At 51.1% G+C, this 23,739-nt stretch overlaps 1 protein-coding gene across 4 annotated transcripts; it reads right to left on the bottom strand.

The window, feature by feature from the left end:
* Positions 1–5,568: 5,568 nt before the first annotated feature.
* On the bottom strand, positions 5,569–12,989 carry Net (atonal bHLH transcription factor 8-like protein net). 4 transcript variants are annotated; one of them, XM_076818896.1, is made up of 2 exons: positions 11,774–11,885; positions 5,569–7,567 (listed from the first exon to the last, which is right to left on the bottom strand). In XM_076818896.1, the coding sequence occupies exon 2, from the start codon at positions 7,557–7,559 to the stop codon at positions 6,180–6,182; it is 1,380 nt and encodes a 459-aa protein (XP_076675011.1). In that variant the 5' UTR covers positions 7,560–7,567; positions 11,774–11,885; the 3' UTR covers positions 5,569–6,179. The 4 variants fall into 4 exon arrangements, with proteins under 4 accessions (XP_076675011.1, XP_076675008.1, XP_076675007.1 ...); XM_076818893.1 differs by lacking the exon at positions 11,774–11,885 and adding an exon at positions 7,892–8,256; XM_076818892.1 differs by lacking the exon at positions 11,774–11,885 and adding an exon at positions 12,407–12,989 and having other exon boundaries at positions 5,570–7,567.
* Between the last annotated feature and the right edge of the window lie 10,750 nt (positions 12,990–23,739).

Genomic DNA, 23,739 nt, shown 5'->3' with positions numbered 1-23,739 from the left:
AATCTGCAGCCTTGCGCCTACAGGAGTGGTGGTAATGGTGCGTGAATTGACTCCAGCGCCAAAGCAGCTATGTGGCCCCAATGCGAAGTCAACCACGACCAACCAGCGTCGCCGGGAAATTACTTGGAATATTCTTCGAGCGTACATCTCCAAGCACAACGGGTGCCACTTTGAACAAGGGGTATGTAGATGTACCACGAGTACCAATGTGACGGTACAATGAGCTACGCTTGGATTGGCTGCGCCATAGTGCTGAAACTTGTGATTGGTCAAGACTCTACGTCCAGTTTGCGTTCGTTTCAAGATTTCGAGGTCTGAGGTGGCAGTCAGTGCCGGCAAAATCGAAGAATAATCCAAGTAATTTCATTCATCAATATCCAGACAAATCGACGTATCCAGAAGGCAAACGTAATTATGGAATTTAATAATTTCTAATTACCTACGTCGCGGAAATCTAGATTCACATTATCTGCAAGACAGAAAAGTAAGGTTATGCACGAAGTGCGAATGTTTAGCGTCTAATAGATAATAATTTAACACATATTTTCTTATAAATGTTAATGTTCGCAGGAGCATGCATGATCGCCTAGGGTGTGTACTGTGTGGTGATGGAGCTGAAGTAAGTATCGCATGTATCCTGTTTATTCATACGTTACGTTTAATTTTATACTGTATTTGTTTCCCGCGCTAACACAACAGGATCAATATGATTATTCTACACAAAAAAGAAGTCGAAAATATCGAATACAATTTTCTGATATCGCCCCTACTAGGTACCACTGGTTTCAGGACGTATTGTATATGTATTTGTTAATGTAAATATTGAAAGTTCCTCTTCGGATTTATATGCTCTACTTATATTATTTTGTATCAATTGTAATCACCAATTTTGTATATTATTAAATAAAGAATAAATAGTTTTTTAAATAAGTAGAATTAATTATTTAATAAACTGCAGAATCTGCTTGCTGGTTATGACATGAAGGTGGGGATACACCTACAGCAATAATGGTACATTTGTGTTAGTGCGTAGAAAATTGTTTGGCAATTGTGGCCATCAGATGGCGCTGTTGGATGTGTCAGGCGGGCAGGAGAACCTGCCGTCGATCTGACAAGCAGGGTCTGCCGGCAGAACCGTAGCTGAATGCGGACGTAGGCTGCACCGCAGCTGCCGGCAGATCCTGCTGCCAGCTCTGGTTATCAGGGAAGGTGTATTTGCTATAATCCTTAACTGATTTCACGATTTTACTACATTTCTGCCAGAAATATGCAGGGTGTTTCACTACAGGTGGTTAATACACTAGGAGATGGTTCTACAGGGCCAAGTAAGACGAAAATATAAAATTAAAATTTTTAATATCGCTCTTCGTTTGCGAGAAAATTGACTTCTGATTTCAGCTAATATGCGTGCACCGAAGTACAGTTCCTACAGACAGCTGGACGCATTCCTCTTACCTCTGCGTGTCTCTCAGCCGCCGATAACTGTACTTTGGTGCACGTGTATTTAAGTGAAATTAGAAGTCAATTTTTTAACAACACGGATATTGTAATTCTATATATCTTTGTAAAAAGAAGTGAGATCCTCATAAAAAAGACTTTAAAAAAGTAAAGAAATTACGCCAAGTACATGAAATCAAATAAATCACAAAAAATAGAAGATAATAATAAGTACAAAATAAAAAAAAGACGTGAAATCAAAATGAGCTGCAAGTACATAAAGGTGCTTTCCAACTGCGCTTAAGATGACACAAATACATATACACAGCTAAAATACTGTGTTCATACATTCCATTATTCATTTCGCGAACATTTTAATTAATCCATATTTTAATAAATATTTTTATTCAAAATACTTGGCGCTGCGAAACCGAAAAAATTATAATTGTCTTAGTACTAATAATTTACAATAACTCCCTTACAATCTAAAATACATAATATACATGTACATACTAGAAACGCAGTCAGATTTATTCTACATATATTTAATTCTAATATCATACGTAGCATATGCACACGCACACATACACGCATTCACGAACGCACGCAAAAGAAAGAGAGAAAAAGATTAATGCAATTTATACATATTTAATCAATTTAGCAACACCAATTCGTAGCGCAGGGCCAAGTATTTTGAATAAAATATTTATTCGTATTAAAATATTTTTTTGTACAAAAATATATCTGCTTAATATTATTTAATACATTTTTTCTTTGTATAAATAGCCATTGTTATAATTGGCGCAATTTTTGTACATCAATAATTTTGTAAAGCTATTAATTTACGACAATGTTTTTAAATGGGATTCTTTTCGACGGATTAATTAAAATGCCCGCGATATGAGTAATGGAATGTATGAACACAGCATTTTAGCTGTGTACATGTAGTTGTGTCATCTTAAGCGCAGTTGGAAAGCACCTTTATGTACTTGCAGCTCATTTCGATTTCACATCTTTTGTTTATTTTGTACTTATTATCTCCTATTTTTCGCGATTTATTTGATTTCATGTACTTGGCGTAATTTCGTTATTTTTTTTGTTTGAAGTTCTACCGTGAGTGGACCGTTTGGTTGCTCTTATCGATTAGATCTGAAACTGTCGGATCGTGACGATCGCAGATAGGTTTCGTAGCAGAGCGCGGAAAAGCGGTTACCGAACGATAACGAAAACGATAAGCAGAATGGTACGAGGTAAGAGTAAGGATAACGATAACGATAACGATCTGATGGTTGAAACTGTCCCCCTGTTGCCAGAGAGAAGAGTGCGAAGATGGAGAGAAAAGTGGAGATGTTTCTCAAACACCCTGTAGACTGGCCTGTGCGCATCGTCGCAAAAGAGCCGAGGAAACTAGCTTGTATGCGAGAGCTTGGCGCCACACTGTCGCATTCTATATACAGAATCACTCTCACACCGACTATTACGAGGAGCACATACTTGGACAGGGAACACGTACGCATCGCGTGCCTCCGCCGAAGGAACAGAGACGAACCTCGAGGGAGTTGCGGCTTGTGGCTGATTTTCGCGGGGGAAAACAGGATACATAACCTCTCGTTTTCTTCGTCTACTTACGTCCCTAGCATTTTCCGTTTAAACTTTGAAGCTTAAGCTTCGTTACACCGACCGTTGAGATCAGGCGTATGTTGTAGCTGCGCTAATTGCCCGTCCGCTTACTAAAGGGGACCGTGAGTCGAACGGCTGAAAAATCTCCGGTGTCGCTATTTCGGCGGTGCGCGCATTAATTCCGCCTAGATATCGACGACACCTCGTCACCTGGCGTTTGCCATTTGTGTCTGCGTATACGTATAGTCTACGCTCGCATACGTTCGTTTCTCAACGCCTACATACGTACGCGCATATCGTGGGAGGACAAATGCACTTGAAGCAAAGACACGTGTGCTTAGTTGGATCCACTTGGTGGGGATACGTGGAACGACCGAGACTATCCGCGCCCGCGGTGACACGAAATCAGACGAACCATCCAACGGACTGCGAGCTGCGGCGCGATCGGTTGCTACTTCGCGAGCCATTTCGATGCTCTGAAGCTTGAAACACGATCGCGAGGGAGTCGACGTTCGTGGCTGCGTTGCGAAATTACTGATCGTTTACTCGATGTGAGATAACCGGAACGACGGATGGGTGTTTTCTTCTAGCTGCTTCGTAGTGTTCCTCGCCTTTGTTCCACGCAGCTTTCGTTCGTCCCGCTGCCCGTTACACGTTTATGGGTGTCTACTTGGATTTACAGCCGATTCTGCTTTGGAACTTTGATCGACCGACGGATCAGGCGGAGGAGCCTATCGTTTTGCCTGTAAACAGTAACGATCCGATTGGTAACAGGAAAAGGAGAAGGAAGGAAACGATGACGAAAGAGGTGAAGGAGCAGAGACTCGGAGGAGATTGCTCGCGCGTAGCCGCGTGTGTATGTGTGTGTGTGAGTGTAGCAGTGCGCCGGTTATCCCGTCTGGGAGTACATACAAGCAAGTGTATCATACGTGTACGCGCATTCGTGCAAGTGTAAGGGGTTCGATGTGTCCTCCGTCTGTCGTGAGTCGCGATGCGTCTACGGACGGCTGGGCGGCTGGTCGGCCAGGTCAGCTGGCGCCAACGCTCTGCCAGCCTTCCACTACTGACTAAGTAGTCGCTACATACACGCTATTTCGCCTCGTTAATCTTCCTATATGCTCACCGCCTTACCTAAATTCCTCCGCCCTTTTCAGCTGGTATATTTTGTGCGGTGCGATTCGCGCGACGCCGTCTCTAATCGCTAGACCGATTAGCCGAACGGTGTGGCGCGGCAGCATCTTTATGGGAGATGCGAGACAAGTTGCGTTGGCCGTGCGCCGTGCAAGTAGGGCCACTCCGCTTGCCACCAACCTTGTCTCGTTCTCTTTGCGTTAGAAAGGAGGGTGGTGGCGCGGCCGATCCGAGAGAAACCGATTATTATTCGCAGCATGTAACCGCCAAAAATTAAGCGATGCTCATGAAAGCGGGCAAATGCACCTGCTCTCCTTAGCAGGTGCGCAGCCAGAATTTCTCTCGGCCGCGGCGGATCTACTCGAAGCAAGGAACCACGACAGAGGACGACAACTCTTGTAAGTCGCGGTCCGGTTTCTTCCTTCTCGCGGCCCAACTAAATCCAGCGTGTAAGCACTTATCGCTAGCGACAACATCAGCGACGGGCGTGACAAGCGACTTACCTTCTTTCGCGCACAACCAGACCTGTCGCCCGAAGCTTCATTGTTTAAAGTTTAAGACACATCGGGACACATCTGATTGATTAATGCGCGCGAGCAAGTGTGCAGAGGCTACAGTACACGCGGCGCGATACGCGCCGAGTTGCCAGGAAGAGGAAACCAATCGGACGGGATGCGAAACGACACTCGCGAAAGTAGCAGACAAAAACAAGAGCGGAAACCAACGAGCAGATGTTCGTTACACGTTTCTCGTATCCTTGCTACCGTCGTTTTCTCATAACTCGTTCCGTTCCGCGCACTCTCTTCCTCGGCTCGCATCCTTCGCATCCTGGGATCTGCACAATGGCAATCTCAGCGTTATGACGGCTGTGACGATCGCGCAGCGTTATCGACGAGACCGGGAGATGCGGAGGAACGTGACGAGGCTTACCGAAGCGACAGGATGGCTTAAGTGAGCGTGCAGGCAGGCAGGCAGGCAGGCATGCATCCGTGGCCGGTTTTCGAGCAGGTAGCCGTCCACGCGCGGACCTCATTGCCACCTGCTACACGAATGATCTTGAGCAGACGGTTGCGAGCGGACGTGTTGGTGGTAGAACGACGGTGATGTCACGGGGATGATAAAAAGAGGAGAGAATGGTTAGAGTTCGGGAACGTAATTATCCGCTTGCGTGGAACGAGTAGGTCGCGTATTAGCCGGTGCTCCAGTACGGCACTGATAACGAGTGTAGAGGCCTTTCACGTAGCCAGGCGCCTATAATCAATCTGGCCGCAACCGGTTGCAACAAGCTGCGATCCAAAGCGACGATGTCTCGTCGACCGAATTGCATGATTTGCAGGCGTGGATGAGGTGCATCGTTTATCGGTAACAAAAGAAAGAAACATCCACTTCATCTTCGCGTTCGTCTCTGGTTTCATTTATTTGAATATCGACGGAAACGGGTGCGCGCGTGAGCGCGTCCGTGATCAGAGTCTGATCCAAGCATACTGCACGCGGCACACGCGCGCGTACATCGTTGTAGCGTAGCGTCCGCGAACGTTACAATCTTCGTTACGACTTAGCGTACAATGGTGAAAATAGCTCCCCTGCTCCCGAGCTGTCGTCTCGTTTACGCGTTCACGCGCTGCAGCAGATCGGTAGACGCGACGCGACGCGATAAGCTATGTTTGCGCGGCTACTCTATGTACATACATGCGTCGGAATCTTCTCCGAATTTTCTTCGAATCGCACCGAACCGTGGGATGTTTCTCGAGTGCGTCTAGCTGCCTCGTCGGCGCTAACTGTTAACTGAATTAACCGAAGGGAATGCGGCGGAAAGCAAAGGATCAGGTAGGCAGAAACGGTTAGACGCGTCCGTGACGCGAGGGCAATCGAGAAGAAACGAATCGTCTACTGATCTATGCGCTCTCTACGCTCTACTCGGTCGCAGTTGATCGGTGGGGGTACAGCGCTAGGCAGGTTGCAGTCGCCGCGGCGCGGTGGCGCCGACCGTTTCAGTCTTCCTTCCGTTTCCGAAGCTTCCCCTCGGTTTGGATGGTCCTGGAGACCAGGTCGACGCAAGCCCCCAGCGACACCCCATTCGTTGGCTCCTCCTCGGGTGTGTTGACGATCTTGCCGAGAGTCATGATGTAACTGCAGGCGATCCTCAGCACGGATAGCTTCGAGAGCTTCTGATTGTGAGAGTAGGCGGGGATGGCGCGTCTCAGAGTGTCGAACGCGGCGCTAATGGTGTGCACCCTGGTTCTTTCTCTGGCATTCGCTTCTATTCTCCTCTCTCGAGTCATGTTCTTGTAGTTCCTCTGCTGACCGGCTGCCTGGGCTCGAGACATCGAGAGGCTGGTTTGCGGGATTGTCGTTGTCACCGACGTCGATGCCGAAGCCGATACCGATGCCGACGTCGTCGATACCGTCGATACCGTCGCCGCTCTAGTGACCATCGCCGAGGAGGAGCCGCAATCGTTTAAGCCGGACCGATGACTGCGTTGACGGTTCACCGATGACGACAGCGAAGACAAGGATGATGATGATGAGGAGGAGGAGGAAGACGATGAAGCATGTTCCATGGAATACGAGCAGGTCCTCGCGTAACTGCCGTTTACCGCTGGATGCGAAGGTACTCTGCCGGCTACTTCTCCCCTAAGAACTAACGAAAGAGGTTCCTCCTGCAATCTGGGGTTGGTACTGGTCACCGGCAACGTTCCATCCGCTGTGCCGGTGGATAGCACGCTTGAGATGGTCGCAGCGGTATCGAACCTTTGATTAGAGCATTCCCGCCTATCCACTCGAGGTAAACGGGTCTGCGTCGATTGTCGTTGCCTCGATGCGGCGTCCTCTCGAATTTCCGACTCGTTTCGTTTTTCAACGTCTCCTCCCTGTCCGTTTCTCTGCGCACCGTCGTTATCGCCATGGTCGCGGTCGCGGTCGCTATCGTCCTGGTCGTGCTCGCGATCCTCATGGAACTGACGATGGCGAAGCTCGTTTGTTCGTTTCGACTCGACGGACGCCGCTGACAACGGCGCGTTCGATTGCAAGTTCGCGGACTTCTCCGTGACGGTGAACGGAGAGGTTTTGGAATCCGCGCTCTTGCCTGAACTGCTCCATGGTCTAAACGGACTCGGCGATCGAGCTGTTCGGCATTCCTCCTCGCCTGGTGCGACCGTTTCCTCGATTTGCTCGAACCTTCTCTTCTTCAGCGGCGCCGTGCTCTGCTCCTGAATCTTTCGGGGCTCGGCCAGCTTCCTCTTGTTTCGCAAAGAAATCGGCATCACCTGGACCTCGACGCTGTCCTCCGAGGCGCTCGGAGAGTGCAGGCCCAACATGTCGTCCTCGTCGCCTCCGCTACAGAAGCCGGCATCCCTCTCGTAACCGGCCATCACGCCAGCTGAAACGGAAACAAGAACGAATGTTTACGATTAATCAACGCGAATAAGAGCGAGCGATTCAAGGTCGTCGAGGTACAGAGAAGGACCCTAAGAAATGGCGCTTTATGCCGTCTGACAATGATTTCGAGCAGAAAGATAAGAGCCCGATCTTTGCCACTGCAGTCGAGGACAAGGCGATTCGTTAAGACTTATCGCGAGTGGCAGAGGCAGAGGAGCTAGAACGCTATCTCCGATGCGATTCCGTGGGCGTGAGATGATTTCGTCTCGTCTCGTCCCGCGTGGCCTCGCTTCGCCTCGTCACGCCTTGCCTCGTTTCGCCTCACCTCGCCTCACCGTACCCAGTATCATCGAGAAGACGGGATGTTTTCAGGTTCAGATGCGTCATCCAACTGGTACCATCTGGCGCACAGGTCTGCCGCGAGATTATAATACTCCAACCTTCCACTCTTCCCTTCCCCCCCCCCTCCATCCTCTTCTCTCATTCCTTCCCGTTACCGCTTCCCTACTTCTTTTCTCTTCCCCTTCGGTCCACGATTCACGTTTTTGACTTTCCCTACCCCACGTTCGACGCCCCGCGTTTAGCGTTTATCTGTCTGTTCGGCGGTTGATTGACCGAACTTTAATTCGACCGAGTGGGACGCATCCGGAGCGTCCCAGTTGTCTGGTCGGAAGCGAAGAGCGAAGTACGTTTTATCCGATGACCCGTCCTGCGAGTGTAAAGTAGCAGAAGACTGTATCTCGCGTTCGTCCCCGTATATTTGAACAAGGACAGAGGCGAGCTGCCCAGAGGAGGACGAAGAGAGTACGCGTGGCTGGCGCCAACTGCCGTTTTACGTCGTTCTACTCGTTTTCTTGCCTTTTGCGGAGTCGGTTGCGTGAGCGCGGCTCCCCGGTCCCTATAGATCCGATCGAATCCAATCGCTCTTCTGCCGACCTCGACGCGTCGCGGTATCTGTCCGCCGTTGTCACACCTACCACTCGAGAGACTCCCGAGGAATCGAAACAATATATAATGCGACTGTAAAGTGGAAACGCGTGATCGCGATCGATCATTCCACGTCCAAATTTCGTTCCCCTCGACAAGAATTGTGGATCGCTGACGGCGCGTTTAGCGAGCGGAATCGATATTCTTTGAATCTGGACGAGTATACCGAGGGTACATATCCGAGGGCAGCGGCGAAAGATAGCGGATGGCGCACCTGGCGACTGTGCGGGTCGCGCGCTTAGAAAACTTATCGCCGCGCCGATAACCGCTCTGTTTTCGATATAGAGCATCTGCTGTCTCTCCAAGGAAATCTCCGCTGGAAAACGCGAGCCGAGGAGAAGCGGAACGCGGACAAGTGGAAGAAGTAGGTACGAATAGGCGGTTGCCAGGTTTTTCCTGCAAGTGGCGAATTGTGTTTAACGCTCTCGTTATTCCGTCGCGTCGTCGTCGTTTCGCTGGGCTAGAAAGTTCAGAAAATTGCCGCGTGGCGCACACGCTGCGATTCGAACGCCAAGTGTTGTGAACGCGGTGGAAAAGGGATGGTCTGTTTCAAGCATCAACGGGGACTGAGGCGACGTCGACGCCGAAGCGAGGCACGTAGGTACAGTGGAACACGTGTCTCTGGACTATGTTCGCGAATACCTTGGTACAACCTTTGTCGCTTCGTTCGGCCATTGTTCAAACAAACCGAAATAACCGTGAACATCTGTGTAAACTCGCGCGGCCGGATATCAAGGATCGTTTGGTCGGGGTCGAAGCAACGGGTGTCGGGTACCCGTGACAGACGGGATGCATACACACAGCCGCGTCCTCCCTCGCTTCTCGCGTAATCATAAATCCATGCGTTACATGGCGCATTTTTTTTTTTTGCTACATCAAAACTCTTCCGCGTTCACCCAATTTGGGGTCATCGATAACTGCGATAACCGCGGGCTAACGAGGGAAAGTTTGACCGCGAGATAAGATCGAGAAAGCGGCCGCGAAAGAACGCTTCCCTTTTGTCGGGGCTATCGAAGGAATCTGGTAACAGGCCGGATCGCCGAGTACGTAGTCGTCAGAAGGGTCTGCAGGCCGCGAGACAGTGTCACGGCGGTGTTTGAGGGAAACAATCGCACCTTGACGACGGAGATAAAGGAACTCGAGGATTTCCGAATGTCGACGAGTATATACCTCCAAACTGCCGCGGGACTTGTCACCATCCTTTCCTTCCTTCGTCCAACATCCTTACACCCCAGAAATAGACGAACGTAACATTTGTGGATTCAACTATCTCGAAATAAGAGGACGAAGAAGAAGAAGAAGGGATCGCGGCCAAGTTTCGCAGTGAGTATAAATAAGCGATGTCGACTGGTTGGAATAACGAGGGGACGACGAAACGAGAAGTGTCGAGACGCGAAATCGTACGGACCGGATGCCAATTGTTTCATGCACGCAGGGGAAGTGACTCGAAATCGGAAGTGCCGTCAGTGTCGACAGGTACTCGAGGAGAGTATGTACTCCAATTGGTAAGAAAAAGGCGATACTCGTCCAAGTGACGAGTCTACATACGCACTTGAACTCCAATCTATTATACTCTATTTTCTCGTTCCGCCCCCTCCCCCCTCCTTTCGGCCGATTGCGGAAAAGGAAAGCAAAAGAGAGAGGGCGAGCGTTGCATGGGTTTGACCCCGAAGAGGAAGAGTCGGCGCCACGGCGAGACACAAGGAGGAGGCGAAAGGCGGGAGAACGGATAAGATGTGTAGGAGGAGGGAGATGAGGAAGAGACGGCGCTAGCCAGATGGTCCACGCACGAGTGTTAAATCGATATCGTCGCTTCTGCGATAGCGACGCGACTTTCTTCCTCGGTTCAACATGCGAGCGCGTGGAAATGGCTTTGCAGATTGCACCAGAAGGATGCGCAGCTCTTGGAACGAGGCGCCCGGCGGTGTACACGTACATGCCTTTCCAAAATAAGATCGCTCTGGACGAAATTCGTGCAAATATTTACCTCGCAAACTGTCTATAATCTATAGGCGAGAGCGCGATCGTCGCGGCGCGCGCTCCAAGAATATCGATAGCACAGCTGAGCGTTACAGAGCGGCCGGGGCGTGTGAAACTGTCAACGGCTACTAGAGTGCGCGTGTACCGATGACCATTGGCGACCGCGACGCAACGACAGATACGAATCGTTCCGAAAGATAAGGGGATTCTTGCCTGCTATCGGCCTTGTCTTTCGACCTTTGCCGACTGCCACATCGATTGCCACAGAGGGAATAGGTCCAAGTGGGTGGGACCCGGCTTTCTTTCATTGTCAGCTAGCTGCCGAAATGTTGGGTGCCGACTGGCGAGGGAGCAGGGTGAATAAGTAGAAAAACGGGGAAGGGAATAATGTCCGTGAAGATTGCTCGTGAGAGGCCACAGCTACAGGTCCAAGGAAAGCGGTCCGGTTCAGGTAGCAGGTGTAAGTTTGCACACAGGTGGGTGGAAGGTTCGGCGCTTACCGAGGCACCCTTCTTCTCCCTCGCCTCCTCCACGCCCCTTCCTCGATCAACCTCTCTCTCTCTGCCCCTGCAGTGTATTTCTACCTGTGCGTATCTGCGCGTACCTGTGCCACGCAACAATAGGGTATCGATTACACTCCAGAGGCATTGACGGTGAGATCTGCTTTAGCTGCTAATCGCGTTCCTTCGACTCGAACTATTTTAATTCAAGGGTTTCCACAGCCGATTTCACGGCACAGCCCAGGGGCGACCTATGCCTACCCACCTCAATCGCTTTCCGTTGCTCGCGATGAAAATTTGCGCGTCGAGCACGGCTACGTGATTCCCGTAGGGCCCGCGGATCAACCGACTCGGCTCGACGCGGATCGATAACGTCGCGGGAATCGAATCGCTTGAGCAGTCATTGTTTCCGTACTATTGGGGTTACTACGAAGACCAAGCGCGTCCGTTACATCGCGAAAGCTTTTCACGCGTAGCCTGCGGAGCGAACTATTTAATTAGCAAGGAGAAGAAGAGTTGGGAGAGGCGAGAAAGGTGGAGGTGGTACGTGGATTAGATGGCGAGTTCGGAGTTTGGTCAAGGGGTCGTTTGTTCGGTACGAGTCGGTCGCCCGCTAGCTCGTCTGTGTAGCAACCCACGCTGGCGCCGGCCGCGTCGTATCTCTCTCCCGCATCCTCCTTCTGTATCAACTGTCACTCCTCCCCTACCCTTCTCATTCCTCTCTCTCTCCGCCGTCTTACCATTCCTTTCCGACCGCAGGCGCAGGCTCTCTCTCTCGGCTCTCGCGCTAGCCAGAGTAAGCGCGTGTATCTGCCTCTGACACACACCCACACAGACGGCGAGCCCTTGCCCCTCGCGACTCGCAACCCGTCTGTCCTAGCGGACTTTGCGTCTGTCTGTTTGGCAGCCGCTGTAGGATACCACTCGATTCCTCCGTGCTGGTGAACCAGTCGATCTCTCGCTCCAAGACGGCTGGCGCCGTTCATAACAATGATTATCGTTCTCCGCGACTCCCCCCAGCCGGACTATCAATCGACGCGACGCGACGGGACGTCTATTCGATTGCGCTAACGCTTGAATCTCTCACTGCCGATCATTCATGGCCGATATCGGTCTAGCAAATTTTCTACCCCTCGACCAACACGTACCGGATCCTCTTAGCGATCCATGCAATCTATCGCGAAACTAGCTCTTATACGTGGCTACTGGGGATCGAGCTAATCCCTTTCAAAGTCGCGCGCGCGCGCGCGCGCGTCGTTGGGCCCACGAAAACGGAGAAACCGAGGCTCGTTAAGTGGAAACGGTTTCAACGTTAAGATCGAGCTGATCCTGTTTCGCGAAATCTAGAAGTGCGCCCGTATCGAGATATTTACCTTTCATCAGAGCAGATAACTCGGAGGTAGATTCCACCACGTGATGGGCCATCTTGGTTGGCAAGTGCAGGCGCTAGCGCGCCTCACGAATCGCGTTAATCACTGTCTCTTATTTTTAATCACTGCACATGCACTGGTTGGCTGACGCACTAGCTTCGTATGGCGAATCCCATGGGCACGTCAGGCACGTGTGGCGGGCAGCTTCGCCAGAGGCTGGTAGCATAAGGTTTCTCGAGTTCTACGCCTTCTCTCTCCTCCTTTTCGCGCACACTTTTCTTTACATTTATTCTCTTCCTGCCGCCTCGTCCTTTACAGTTGACCGTCGTGTTCTGGCGATGGGTAATCCAATAATGCCCGGAGTCACTTGGTACCGAATCACGGGGACCGACGCGATGCCCGGTGCGATTTCATTTAGGCAGAGAGTACTCTGGATCGTCGAAGGTACCGAACGAGGAACGCCACGCAACGCGTCCTTCCTCGGTCGCGGTCGACGATGTACTGACTTGCCTCGTGCGTTCGGGCCTCTCTCATCGTAAGTATACGCGTGCGAGGGAGTTCCGACTGGTCTGCTGCGACTTCGCTGCCTCTAACGTTACCACTACCGCCGCCGCTACCACTACCACCACCGCTGCGACTACCTACCACTACCACCGCCACCGCCACTACCACTGCCGCATCGCTGGTCGCACGTTGGCCGTCCAGATACGGTCACTAATGCAGCGACTGTCATTTCTTTTTAGCAGCTTCGGCGAGCCCGGCGAAAGAAAAACGAAAATGAATAAGAAACGACGCGTCGTGGCAGCGTTAGGAGAGCGGACACGGATTGGTGCGATAAGACGAGAGGAAAGGGGAGAGGCGTCGTCTGTTCTACGCGCGAAAACTCGATCGACCCACGGAGCCCCGAGCACGTTGTCCGGTCCACGATTCGACGGACGAGGTTCGTTAGAAAGGATCCCACGAGATCGGTGTCGTCGCGACGGTGTTGGTGTCGGCGTTGGCGTTGGCATCGGTGTTGGTGCGGCGCTGACGGTGACGACGGTGGTAGACGATGGCGGGGAGAAGAGGAGGAGAGGTGTGTGGTGCGCATTGTTGGCGGCAAGAGGCAGCGGGGGCCGACAGCCGACAGAACGGCGCCAGCCGGCCGAGAGTTTGACTCGACTTCTCTGCACCCTCTATCTTTCTTCCTCCTTCTCCCTCCTCTCGCCCCGATCTCTGCAGCAGCGTAGCTGTTCCTCCTGCTCCTTCTGCTCCCTCCGTCCCTCCACCTCGCCCCGTTCCCAGCGCTCGACCGTCTTAAATGTTCTCGACTGAATTTCGAGTCAGCCACCCGCGGCGGATCGTAACGCGCGGATTGTGCCGTCGCGTCGCGTAAGAGAGGCGCGAGTTTACGGAACGGGAACACGCGTCGACCACCGTGCGAGTATTCCCTGATGCATTGGACGTTAAACGTGGCTATTTACCGCTCTCTCTCTCTCGCTCTTGTTCGGCTAGCAGCTAGCTCCTTCGCGCGGGGCCCTAAAATCAGGAATTTCGGTGAATCGACTCTCGATCGTCGGTCGCAAGCACCCTTCTGCTCGCCCCTCTTTTAACAGCGTGCTGCCGCGTTGGCTTTTCCTTACCTGTCATGGTCAGCCGGGTGGTTTTTACGACCACCGCTCGGCTCCGGGCCGCGCCGAGTCACGTGTACAAAGGGTCGTCGGCGCGGCGTCGCCTGGCTTTTACCTCCCCGCTCGACCGTTTACGACCCAAAGTTATCCTTCCTGCGAAATATCCTGCTTCCTCGATCGTCCCGGGCGCGTCGCGCCTCCCTGTCCGCGTGTTGGACATCTGTTGGAACCGAGCTGTCCTAATCCCTGCTCCAACCCTCTGCCCGGATCAACGCGGACTTTTTGTAATTCCGCTATCGCGCCCGGCGGTCTTTACTCCTGCCACTTGCATGCCTCCTCGATCGACACCGCCCTGTTCCACGCCGCTCTCCTCCGCGAATCGACGTAAAGCTGGTTTATTGTAGGTACGCGTCGCTCGCGTTACTCGTGTATAAATCCACGCGTTCCGATGCGCTGGCCGCGTTCGATAAGGTTGGATGATCGCGCGAGATACCGTGCAGCAACTATCCACTGTACAACCGCCCTCGAACCGCGGACAGGCAACCGTTTCGTATCGCGATGTACGCGTTGCGTCGTTACGGCGGCAAACAGTCACGTTACGCTGATGATATCTTTTGTGGTAGGGGAACGATTACGGAGGATCGTGATCGCGATCGCGATCGTGGGCTACGTGACTCGATCGTTCCCCGAACAATCGGGTGGCTGAGAGTGAGTGATTTCGTTTCGTCGGGGCTTTAACGTTGGAGAGAGCGCGTTGCCCGTCCCACGTGCGGTGCAAGTCGGGGTTTTTGCTTTTGGACGAAACGGTTCGCAAGGCTGGAAGAAGGGCGATGGCCTGCCCTCGCAGGTCGCAGGGACTAAGAGCTAAGAACCCCTGGCGCGAGCGCGTTCGTTCGGTATCTGCGAAGCATATGCGCGGATAGGGGTGCGTTAAGGGTATTAAAGAGAAAAGCTGAGCAGGCGGGCCATCGAATCGGTCGGGATGCGTGTCGACCAGATGTGACGAAAAAGCCCAAGGAAATTCCCAAGGGCGCCGACCGTCATCGGCCACCAGAACGCGGCTCGTTCGATCGGTCGATTGGCCACTTCTATGACCGGTATTCCCGTCCTCTTGCAAACATTTGCCGCTCCATATGATGCACTCTCGCCCTGTCCGACGACCGTTCGGCGGCAGTCGTAAAGTCGAGGATTCGGGGGAAAACCAGACAACCGAATAGCCTCCGATAACTTTCCTTCGGTTTCCCGCTAAATCGCGGGAAATACCCTCGGATTTTTACCGGTAATTCGATAAATTGCGTATAACAATATAGCGCATATATGCGTTCATTAGTTCCGTCCACATCTACTAAATTATCAGTGAAAAAAACTTTAATTGCTAATAAAGACGAAAACCGAAGTATCTCGTGAAGAACCAACTCTGATCCAAAAGAAAACTAAAAATCTGAATCGAGTCATCGAAAGGATGGACGTACTTTCAAGCAGAAAATAAGGAGAAAATATATAAGTACAAATGGCATATGATTTCTTAATGACTATCCGACCAACAAGTGTAGAAATGCAGGCTGGATTATTTTGTACAAAACTTAGGTCGCGGTCAGGAGACCAAAGTTTAGACAAATATGTTTTTTGCGTGCTTTGTTAAAAACAATTATTAAATAAAAAATATTTAACTATGCGTGTAAGTTAAGATTCTTTTCATTGTTTTCGTGGTGAAGATGCAAATTAATAAGTATTGCAAATAATTATACAAATATATCTATTTTGAGTTATCTCATTTTATATTTTATGTTCAGAATAGTTTTATTTGCATATATTTGTTATAATGCTCGATTAGAGTTAAAAAAAGTGTTTTTTCTTTGTAACGTTTACTCTTATATTTTCAATGCCTTAAAAAATACCGGTAAACCAGGTTTGATTAAAAATTTTACCGAATCACCGGTAATTGAAAAAGTCTGTAAATTTGCAATCCCTAGCGCGCGGTATGGTATTTGGCAAGGGTCTCCTCTTGTCCGATTTGTCAGTCTTGCCACTCTGGACCGGTCACTTCTTAGCTGCGAACGCACCTGCCGTTCCTTGTCTTTCGCTGGTCAGTTGCGCGCCAATGAATCTTAAGCCTCGGCCCTTTGCGTTCCAGCGTTCATCCGATTGCTCTATCGCTGCCCGCTGGCACGGGGCGCAAACAGGTCCAGAAACTTTCAGCTACCGACGTCCTCGTTCGCATTTCTTTCCGCTTGTCTGGCGACTAACGGGGAGACACGCGTGCGTACATACGCGTGTATGTAGGTATTTAGGTAGCCTTAGGTACCTATATGATACGCGCGAAACACGTCACGGCGGCATGTGCGTACTTTATAATCTCTAAATATTTGATGGGCGGACCACGCGCGCGCGGCTGTGTTCGCATCTGCGCCAGTGTCAGCTTCAATTATTAAAGCTTCGCCATATGTCTGCCGTATTCTCTCTTCCCTACATCTCCCTTTGACCCCCTGCTTCTCTCTTCGTCCAGCACACGCTACCCTTGCTGACTCTTCCTGTTTCATCGCGGCTTCTTTCTTTCTTTCTTTCTTGATCCCCATAAGCTTAACTGATAGCTGTTCCGCGCCGCTGTCGCGAACTCGCGCAAATTGCGGCAGCGAGTACTTACGCATTCGAATATGCTTAGGTGCCTATAGGTACATATCGAGATAAGTTTCGATACCAACAAACGTTTGGGACAAATAACATTTGGGTTAAATTTGTGCTACTATCAACTCCACGCAGTGTTACAACCGACTCAGGGTCAGGAGCGGTTGTAGCACTTTCTCCGCTTCTCCTTTTTTATTAACAACCTGGATACCTATTACTTGACATACTAGCTCAATAATGTCAGATAAATAAGTAAAATTTTCGTATAAGAACTTTTTTTTCTAACTGTGATAGTTTTTGCGTAAGCGTATTCCGAAGTCAAAGTCTTACTACCACCCCCGGTCTACCCTACGCGTGAACAGACAGCTTTCCCCGTAAACTCGAACGAACGCTCGGTCTAGCGCCGCATATCATATAAGCACAGGACGTACATAGGTATAAATTGTGGGATCGCGAGTGTAAACGGTGATGAATTGGCCCCGACTCGGAGCAGGCCGCGTTCGGTAACGCGATGCGTCGCTGAACGCCGAACGGGCGCTCTTTGAATTTACAAGCCGCGGACGGATGTTAGGTGCCGCACCGACTCAGATACGTGGCGCGGGCTAAAAGTGGCGTAGAAAATGAGCGAAGAGACGACAAGATAGCGCGGATTGGGAGAAGGAAGCCCGTCCGAGTTTCTTCCGATAGCTGTCACCTTGTTCAGCGAGTTTCTCTCCGAGTCAAGGTTGGGTATATTTACGCGATTACGGTGGATGGCTGCGAAGCGGGCAGGTGGCTGTTGGCCGAGGAGCCGAGAGAACGTGCGTGTCATCGAGACGGCCGAATTATTTGGCGTGGATCGCGTGGATCGCGTGGCTCCTTGCACCTGCTGCTGTCAGAAACGACGAGCCTTTTCGGACTCGTACAATCGATCCACTCGGTTCCCATCGATATCGATCCAGCTGAGTTCCATCGGCCGGTCTGATTCACCACAGAATCGTGCGATTAGTTCTGTCGTGATACGTAGGTAGTTGAACAGGCGTCTCGAGTGAAACGCGCAGGGACCCGGACGGTTCGCAGGCGCTCTAGGCGGTATCGGCGTTCTCGTCCATCCTTGGAATTCAAGAAGGTGTGGATACACGTGCTTTCGAGGGCTCTGGCCCGCAGGGAGCCAGCATTTAAAGTTTATAGTAGTAATTTGGAGCCGCTGAAGCCCGGGGAGAGATCGGCCAAGGCTCCCACGCTTGCTGCCGCGCAGCTATGCGATAATGGACTGACCGAATCTCGGTAGGCGCTCGCCGCTCGGTAGCGATCCAGTTACGTAGGTACAAGTGTGCTTCCCGCCGATACGCGCACAGATCCATGCGTAGCAAGATGAAGGAAGCAACCCAGAAGCACCCATCGCCTTCGACCACTCGCACCCGGACGTGCGACAGAGTGTTCCCGGAAATAGAGCCAATTTGAAGCGCAGTTCGAGGAGGGATCTAGGCTTGTATCAGTGTCGATAGGGCCAGAGGAAAGAGATACGTAGCGGAGAGAACTATGTAGCTTCGGCACGACGCAACAGGTGGGTCGATCCGGCAACCCCATGGGAGAGAGAGAGAGGGCGGGATGTGGGAGAATGAGAAAGAGAATGAATGGATGAGAGTTGGTACGTTGGTAGTGGTCGGGAGTAGGGGTGAAGTAGGAAAAGAGTAGGAAAGGACTTTTCTCGGGGCGCAAGCGCGCGTGCTCGCTGCTCTGCTCACACGACTCCGCTCGTATTTCATGTTACGCGTACCTATATGGCATCGTTTATTTCTCACGTTCTCAGAGCTCGAGGGCTACGGCTTCCTGGCTTACGGTCCTTGAAATATCGCGGGCCAATTACCTCCTACCGGAGAATGTAGGCGCTCCGGCCGTCCAACCAGTTCCCTGAATTTCTTGGTCTTTCCATTATCGGGAGCAAAGCTTGCCAACGAGTTTTCCTATCCCGCAGCCCTACGTTGTCGCCCCGTTTGCGGCGCGCGCGTCAAGCCAGACGCGTGGAAATCACGGAAGCGATTTGACGGGGGGAAGGCCTCTTTTCAGGCGATTCGGTCGGTCCAAGTTACAGGTTACAGGTGCGCGGAGCCTGGGACCGCGCCGCGCCACTCGTTATACACGCCGCGATGCACCTGCCGTGCGGCATCATTCATTACCTTTATTTCTCTACCCTCCGCCACACCCTTCGTCGCCACCGTCAGAGCTCTTCGCCCTCCCTCCCCTGTTCCCAACCACCTCTGTTAGCCCCTGCCTCTATCGTTTTGCATTCTCGGTCCATCAACCTGTCCACCGTACGCCCAATCCAGTCCACGATTTGTCCTCTTTGGCGGCCATTGGCGACGCCGTCGGAACGAGCGAATGCTCGCATCGAGCTTTGACCACGAGGGTGTCGGTCGACCGTCGAGGACCGACGCCGCGGCGCGGCGTGGCTTGCCTGGGCCCGAGAACCATTCCAGTATAGTGCACGGGGGGAGATTCGTTTCGGCCGGAATAGCCGGGACGACCGCTCCGACAGGTGTACGAGAATATTCACCAATAGCTTCACAGTTTACAGTTTAGAGTTTAGGGTATCGGTTACAAAGCTCGGCTAGAGTCGACCCTTTATAGCCCCGGTCGCATCAGGACTGCATTGTTCGACGGAGAAAATTTACGAATGCCGTGCTTGCGGGTGGTAGTTAAGTGCGCGAGCGTAACGAGTCCCTTGGCGCAGGTCTGATTTATGCGAGGTCGTCAGGGAACAAGTCAGCCCCTCACCTGCCGAGTGCTTTCCACTTTTCGCTTTCCGCTTTTCGCTTTCTGGTTTTTACTCTGCATCGTGTCTCCTTCACCCGCTGTCATCCCTCGTCCATGCTCGAGAGACATGCATACGTACGTTTCGTGATCAAGTGCGTTGAATCGGCGCCTCGCCTCGACAGATCACCCATCGCCTCCTAGGGGTGTTTCTGCGTTTTCTGATTGTCAACGGGCAATCGAGAGCCGAATTCGGCGAGACTGGAGGTTCTGGGAAGGCTGCGTTGACCGCGCTCGGCTGGGACAAACTGTCCAGGTGTCGGAGTGCTCGGGGTAATAATGGGGCGGTGTACGGGCGACGACGGTTCGATGACCCAAGTGGTAAAGGAATTGTATACGGTGTCACCGATACCCCAAATACGGTCGGCCGAGTCATTGTTCCCGGTGTAACCGATACCCTCTGGTTCCGAGAACAGGTCGATCTTCTACCTGTAGTATACTTTTGTCCGAATAATTGCTCGGTCCTTGCGCACCTGAGCCTTTGTGTTTCGGCTCGGTCGCCGAACCAAACCTGGCCGAGTTTCCTCGCTTCGCAAACCCTCATCTTTCCATTATACGTAGGTACCTACTACGCAGATCCAACGGCACTTGAAGCTTCAAACCTTCCTCTAAATCGCATGGAACGCTGGCGGCGTTGCTCTGAATTTTTCACCTCGGACCGTTTACGCTGATTCCGCGGTACAGTCGCGCGGGGAAGCTTGCCTTTATTGTCGCGACTATGAAACGCGATACAACCGGCTGGTGCAGCGGAGTACGCGTACGAGCTGGTACTTATACGTATATGTATACATATGCTATATTAAATGAGAAGGAGAGAGAGAGAGAGAGAGAAGGGTGGGTGCTTTGCGTGTGTCCTCGCACGAGCGAGGGGAGAGCCAGGTTTTGTCTAAAGCCTAAAGATTACGAGGCGCGACATCTGGCGCCACATGTACATTTAAAAGCTGTCGCGTGGGTGCACCCGGGCGACCCACCCTAGCGGCTAAGAGTCGCCCGCATTCATCGTCGATATTGGTATCCTGTCATTCCTGTTTCTAATCATTGTCAAGGAACACGAGCAATCTCCGAATTTACTTCGGAGCAGAAGAAGTACACCTACTTATTAGGGCGGAGCGATACTATATGTATAGGTGAAAATTTAAATTTGAATTTTCAGTTGGCCTGGGTGCGGGATAGTTGTCTTTAGATTAACCAAACGCAACTGTAAAAAAATTTGGAAAAATATTCATATCTGCAGATTCCTTTTTCTCCTAAAAATGATCATACAATCATACAACCGTATAATCATTTTTAGGGGTAAAAGGAACCTGCAGATATGAATATTTCTCCAAAATTCGTTTACAGTTGTGTTTGGTTGATCAAAAGACAACTATCCGGCACCCAGGCCAACTGAAAATTCAAATTTAAATTTTCCGCTCCGCCCTAATACCTATTCCCTGCGGTTTCTGATTCGAACGGTACGGCCCGATCGCAGGAGATGATTCGTCAGCGAGTGGCGCGCAGTCTGCAAATTGTTTCCCGAATGCGTGTTGCGAGGGAAGATCGAAAGTAGTGCCTGTCGGACGCGAGAGATACTCGGTCTATTTCCATTCCACCCACAAGACACCTGGCAATACAGCTGGTTAGTCGAGCGCGACAAATGTTTAGCTACGCAGAAAATAGCCAACACGCGCAAGGATACGGTAGCCGAAAGCTACGATACGAGCTAATGGGCGCTGCGGGAGGAACAGCCGCGACGCGACGGGAAAAGACGAGCGCGCGAACGCTGAGCGACTCGAGTTGCCACGAAATGAGTTCAGATCGCCGGAACAGACGCAACCGCGCCTCGTCTCGGCTGATCTCACGGGACAAGGACGGGTTGCGGTCCCCGCGGCGCCACTCGTCGCGCCGCGTCGCAGTCCTCAGCGTTCGGCTGAATTTCCTGAAGAGTCTGGTGCCGTGCCTATCGCGTCGCGGCTCCTTCGAGATTGCCGATTGGTGGCCAGAGAGGAGACGCGCCAGGCGCGACGCGACGGCCAGATACGTTGCATGTTTTCCGTGCGCTCGATTTGGCTGGTTTCGTCTTCTTTTCCCGGCTTCCTCGGAACGTTCTAATTTCGTGGGCCGACACGTGCCCGGATGGGAACAGATGTACCTCTCGCGCGTCGTATAAATACATCGGTGCTCTACTCGCTTTACTCGGCTCTACACATTCGGTGGTTGGCTAACCGAGCAGCCGAGCATCCTCGGCAGGGCTGCACGCGCCGACAGCCGTGCCTTCCAATCGATATAAAGTTACCGGCACGGCTGGCGCCAGTGCGACTGCGAGATTCCAATTACTTGAATCGCTCCGCCGCGTCGCGCCGCTCTTTCCTCTGCCAGCTACCTCTACCGAATTCGAATGGACGAAGCCCGACGCGCGGCCCAGCAACGCTGCCGAATCACCGACGGACTTCAAGCATTTTAAATCTGCTGGGTGAATTTAGGAGCTACGAGGGTACATGTTGCACGGACCTCTCCTTCCCGCGGAATATTCTGGATGCAGGTGCGCGATCCACAGTCGCCTCGCTATCCAAAGTCTTAATTAGTTCGAGGATCGAACGGGATGTCTTGGCGCGATAAATTTCGCTTCTTTTTTTTTGCATAGCAATGAATTGCACGGCGAACGGGAGGCGCTTTAAAATTACGTACGACGAGCAAGCAGGTGATAGCAGGGACCCGGAGTTGCTCGCACGAGCGTCAGGTGTTACCGTAACACCGAACGCTGAAAGCGCGCGTTACGATGGTGTAACCGGTAACGGGTGCCCGTAATTTTGCGAAATTAACCGTATCGCCGCGTTTACGGAAATCGCGATCGCGATCGCAATCGTGGCGAGCGCGCGTACAGCCCGCGAATATCCGCTGCGCTGCGGTAGGAATTTACTTAGCGAGCACTTCGCTGTACCGAACGCTGGCTGCCGAGACTGAGCAGCAGGTACCTACACTTAGGTATGGCTGTTCGACGGAGAACGATGGAAAGCTGCACGAAAGTGAACCTTTCTTTTCGCTGGGTCATTTGTCGATCGCCGTGCAAGGGAACTGGTCTCAATTCAGAACCATTTACGTCGTTATCGCTGGCCGATCTCGGCCGAGGGCCTGCCTTTGCTTCGCGTCAGGTGCAAATTTCGACGAAGCCTGAGCAACTGGCCACGGCGTTCGGACGAGGAAATTTCAAAGAGCGAGCGTTGAGACAGGTGGAAGGACGGGCGGGCTGATATGTGCGCACACGGATTCGCGTTCGAGAGGGCTCGGCCCAAGCCCGAAACCGGAAGCTGCTCGAGCACGCGAACATCGCGCAGCTATGCATATGTACCTGAGTAAGTAGGTATCTATAGGTGATAGTAGAGACACTATGGGCGGTATTCTCAGTCGCTACTTATTCTTAAGCAAATGCTTAAGCATGAGGCATCCTTTGCTAGTTACTATGTTAGTAGAGGAATGCTTAAGCATTTGCTTAAGAATAAGTAGCGACTGAGAATACCGCCCTATAATCAGAGTCTGACCACTTTTGATTGGCCCGCCATTTTTCGTCTACTCTCGCTGATTTTTAAATCTGTCAATTATACTAATCTTAATTGTAACACATTTTTTTTTTTTAAATATATGTTTGAAAGTTAATAGAAAACGTTTTTTTCATACTATTCTAATCGTTTGTAACATCTATTCATCTGAAAATGTGCATTTGGGTAGTAAAAATAGAATGTATATACTTTCATAACAGAACCTTTTTTGGCCGCTTTTGATTAGCCCGCCATTTTTCGTCTATTCCCGCTGATTTTTAAATCTGTCAATTATACTAATCTTAATTGTAACACATTTTTAAAAAAATGTATGTTTGAAAGTTAATAGGAAACGTTTTTCGTCATACTATTCTAATTGTTTGTAACATCTATTCATCTGAGAATGTGCATTTGGGTAGTAAAAAAATAATGTATATACTTTCATAACATGACCTTTTTTGGCCACTGTTGATTAGCCCGCCATTTTTCGTCAATTCCCGCTGATTTTTAAATCTGTCAATCATACCAGTCTTAATTGCAATAAATTTTTGCAAAAGGGTGCTGTACATCCACCCATTTCGTATGAATCAATCGCAATTAGAATTTCTTGGTATACCTATGCGTACACCTATTTACGCGAGGTAAACAGAAGTAAAATACCGCCATAAACGTAAGAGTTGTTAAGAGTGAAATGGTGCGTATCTCTTTCTCTCTGCTAGGATTCAGCCCAAACATGGCGGGCAGTGGCTCGTGGCCAGACTCTGATTATAGTGTCTCTACGTGATACGTTGGT

This window comes from Andrena cerasifolii, chromosome 8, assembly GCF_050908995.1.
Source record: "Andrena cerasifolii isolate SP2316 chromosome 8, iyAndCera1_principal, whole genome shotgun sequence".
Taxonomy (NCBI): domain Eukaryota; kingdom Metazoa; phylum Arthropoda; class Insecta; order Hymenoptera; family Andrenidae; genus Andrena; species Andrena cerasifolii.
The sequence above is the reverse complement of the archived record's forward strand: the minus strand, read 5'-3'. Positions and strand labels throughout refer to the sequence as shown.

Excerpts from the sequence above, each read along its gene's own strand:
- Net (XM_076818892.1), bottom strand. The coding sequence starts at position 12,458 with ATGGCCCATCACGTGGTGGAATCTACCTCCGAGTTATCTGCTCTGATG. Across the intron at positions 7,568-12,406 it reads GTTATCTGCTCTGATGAAAG|CTGGCGTGATGGCCGGTTAC; the intron begins GTAAATATCTCG and ends TTTCCGTTTCAG.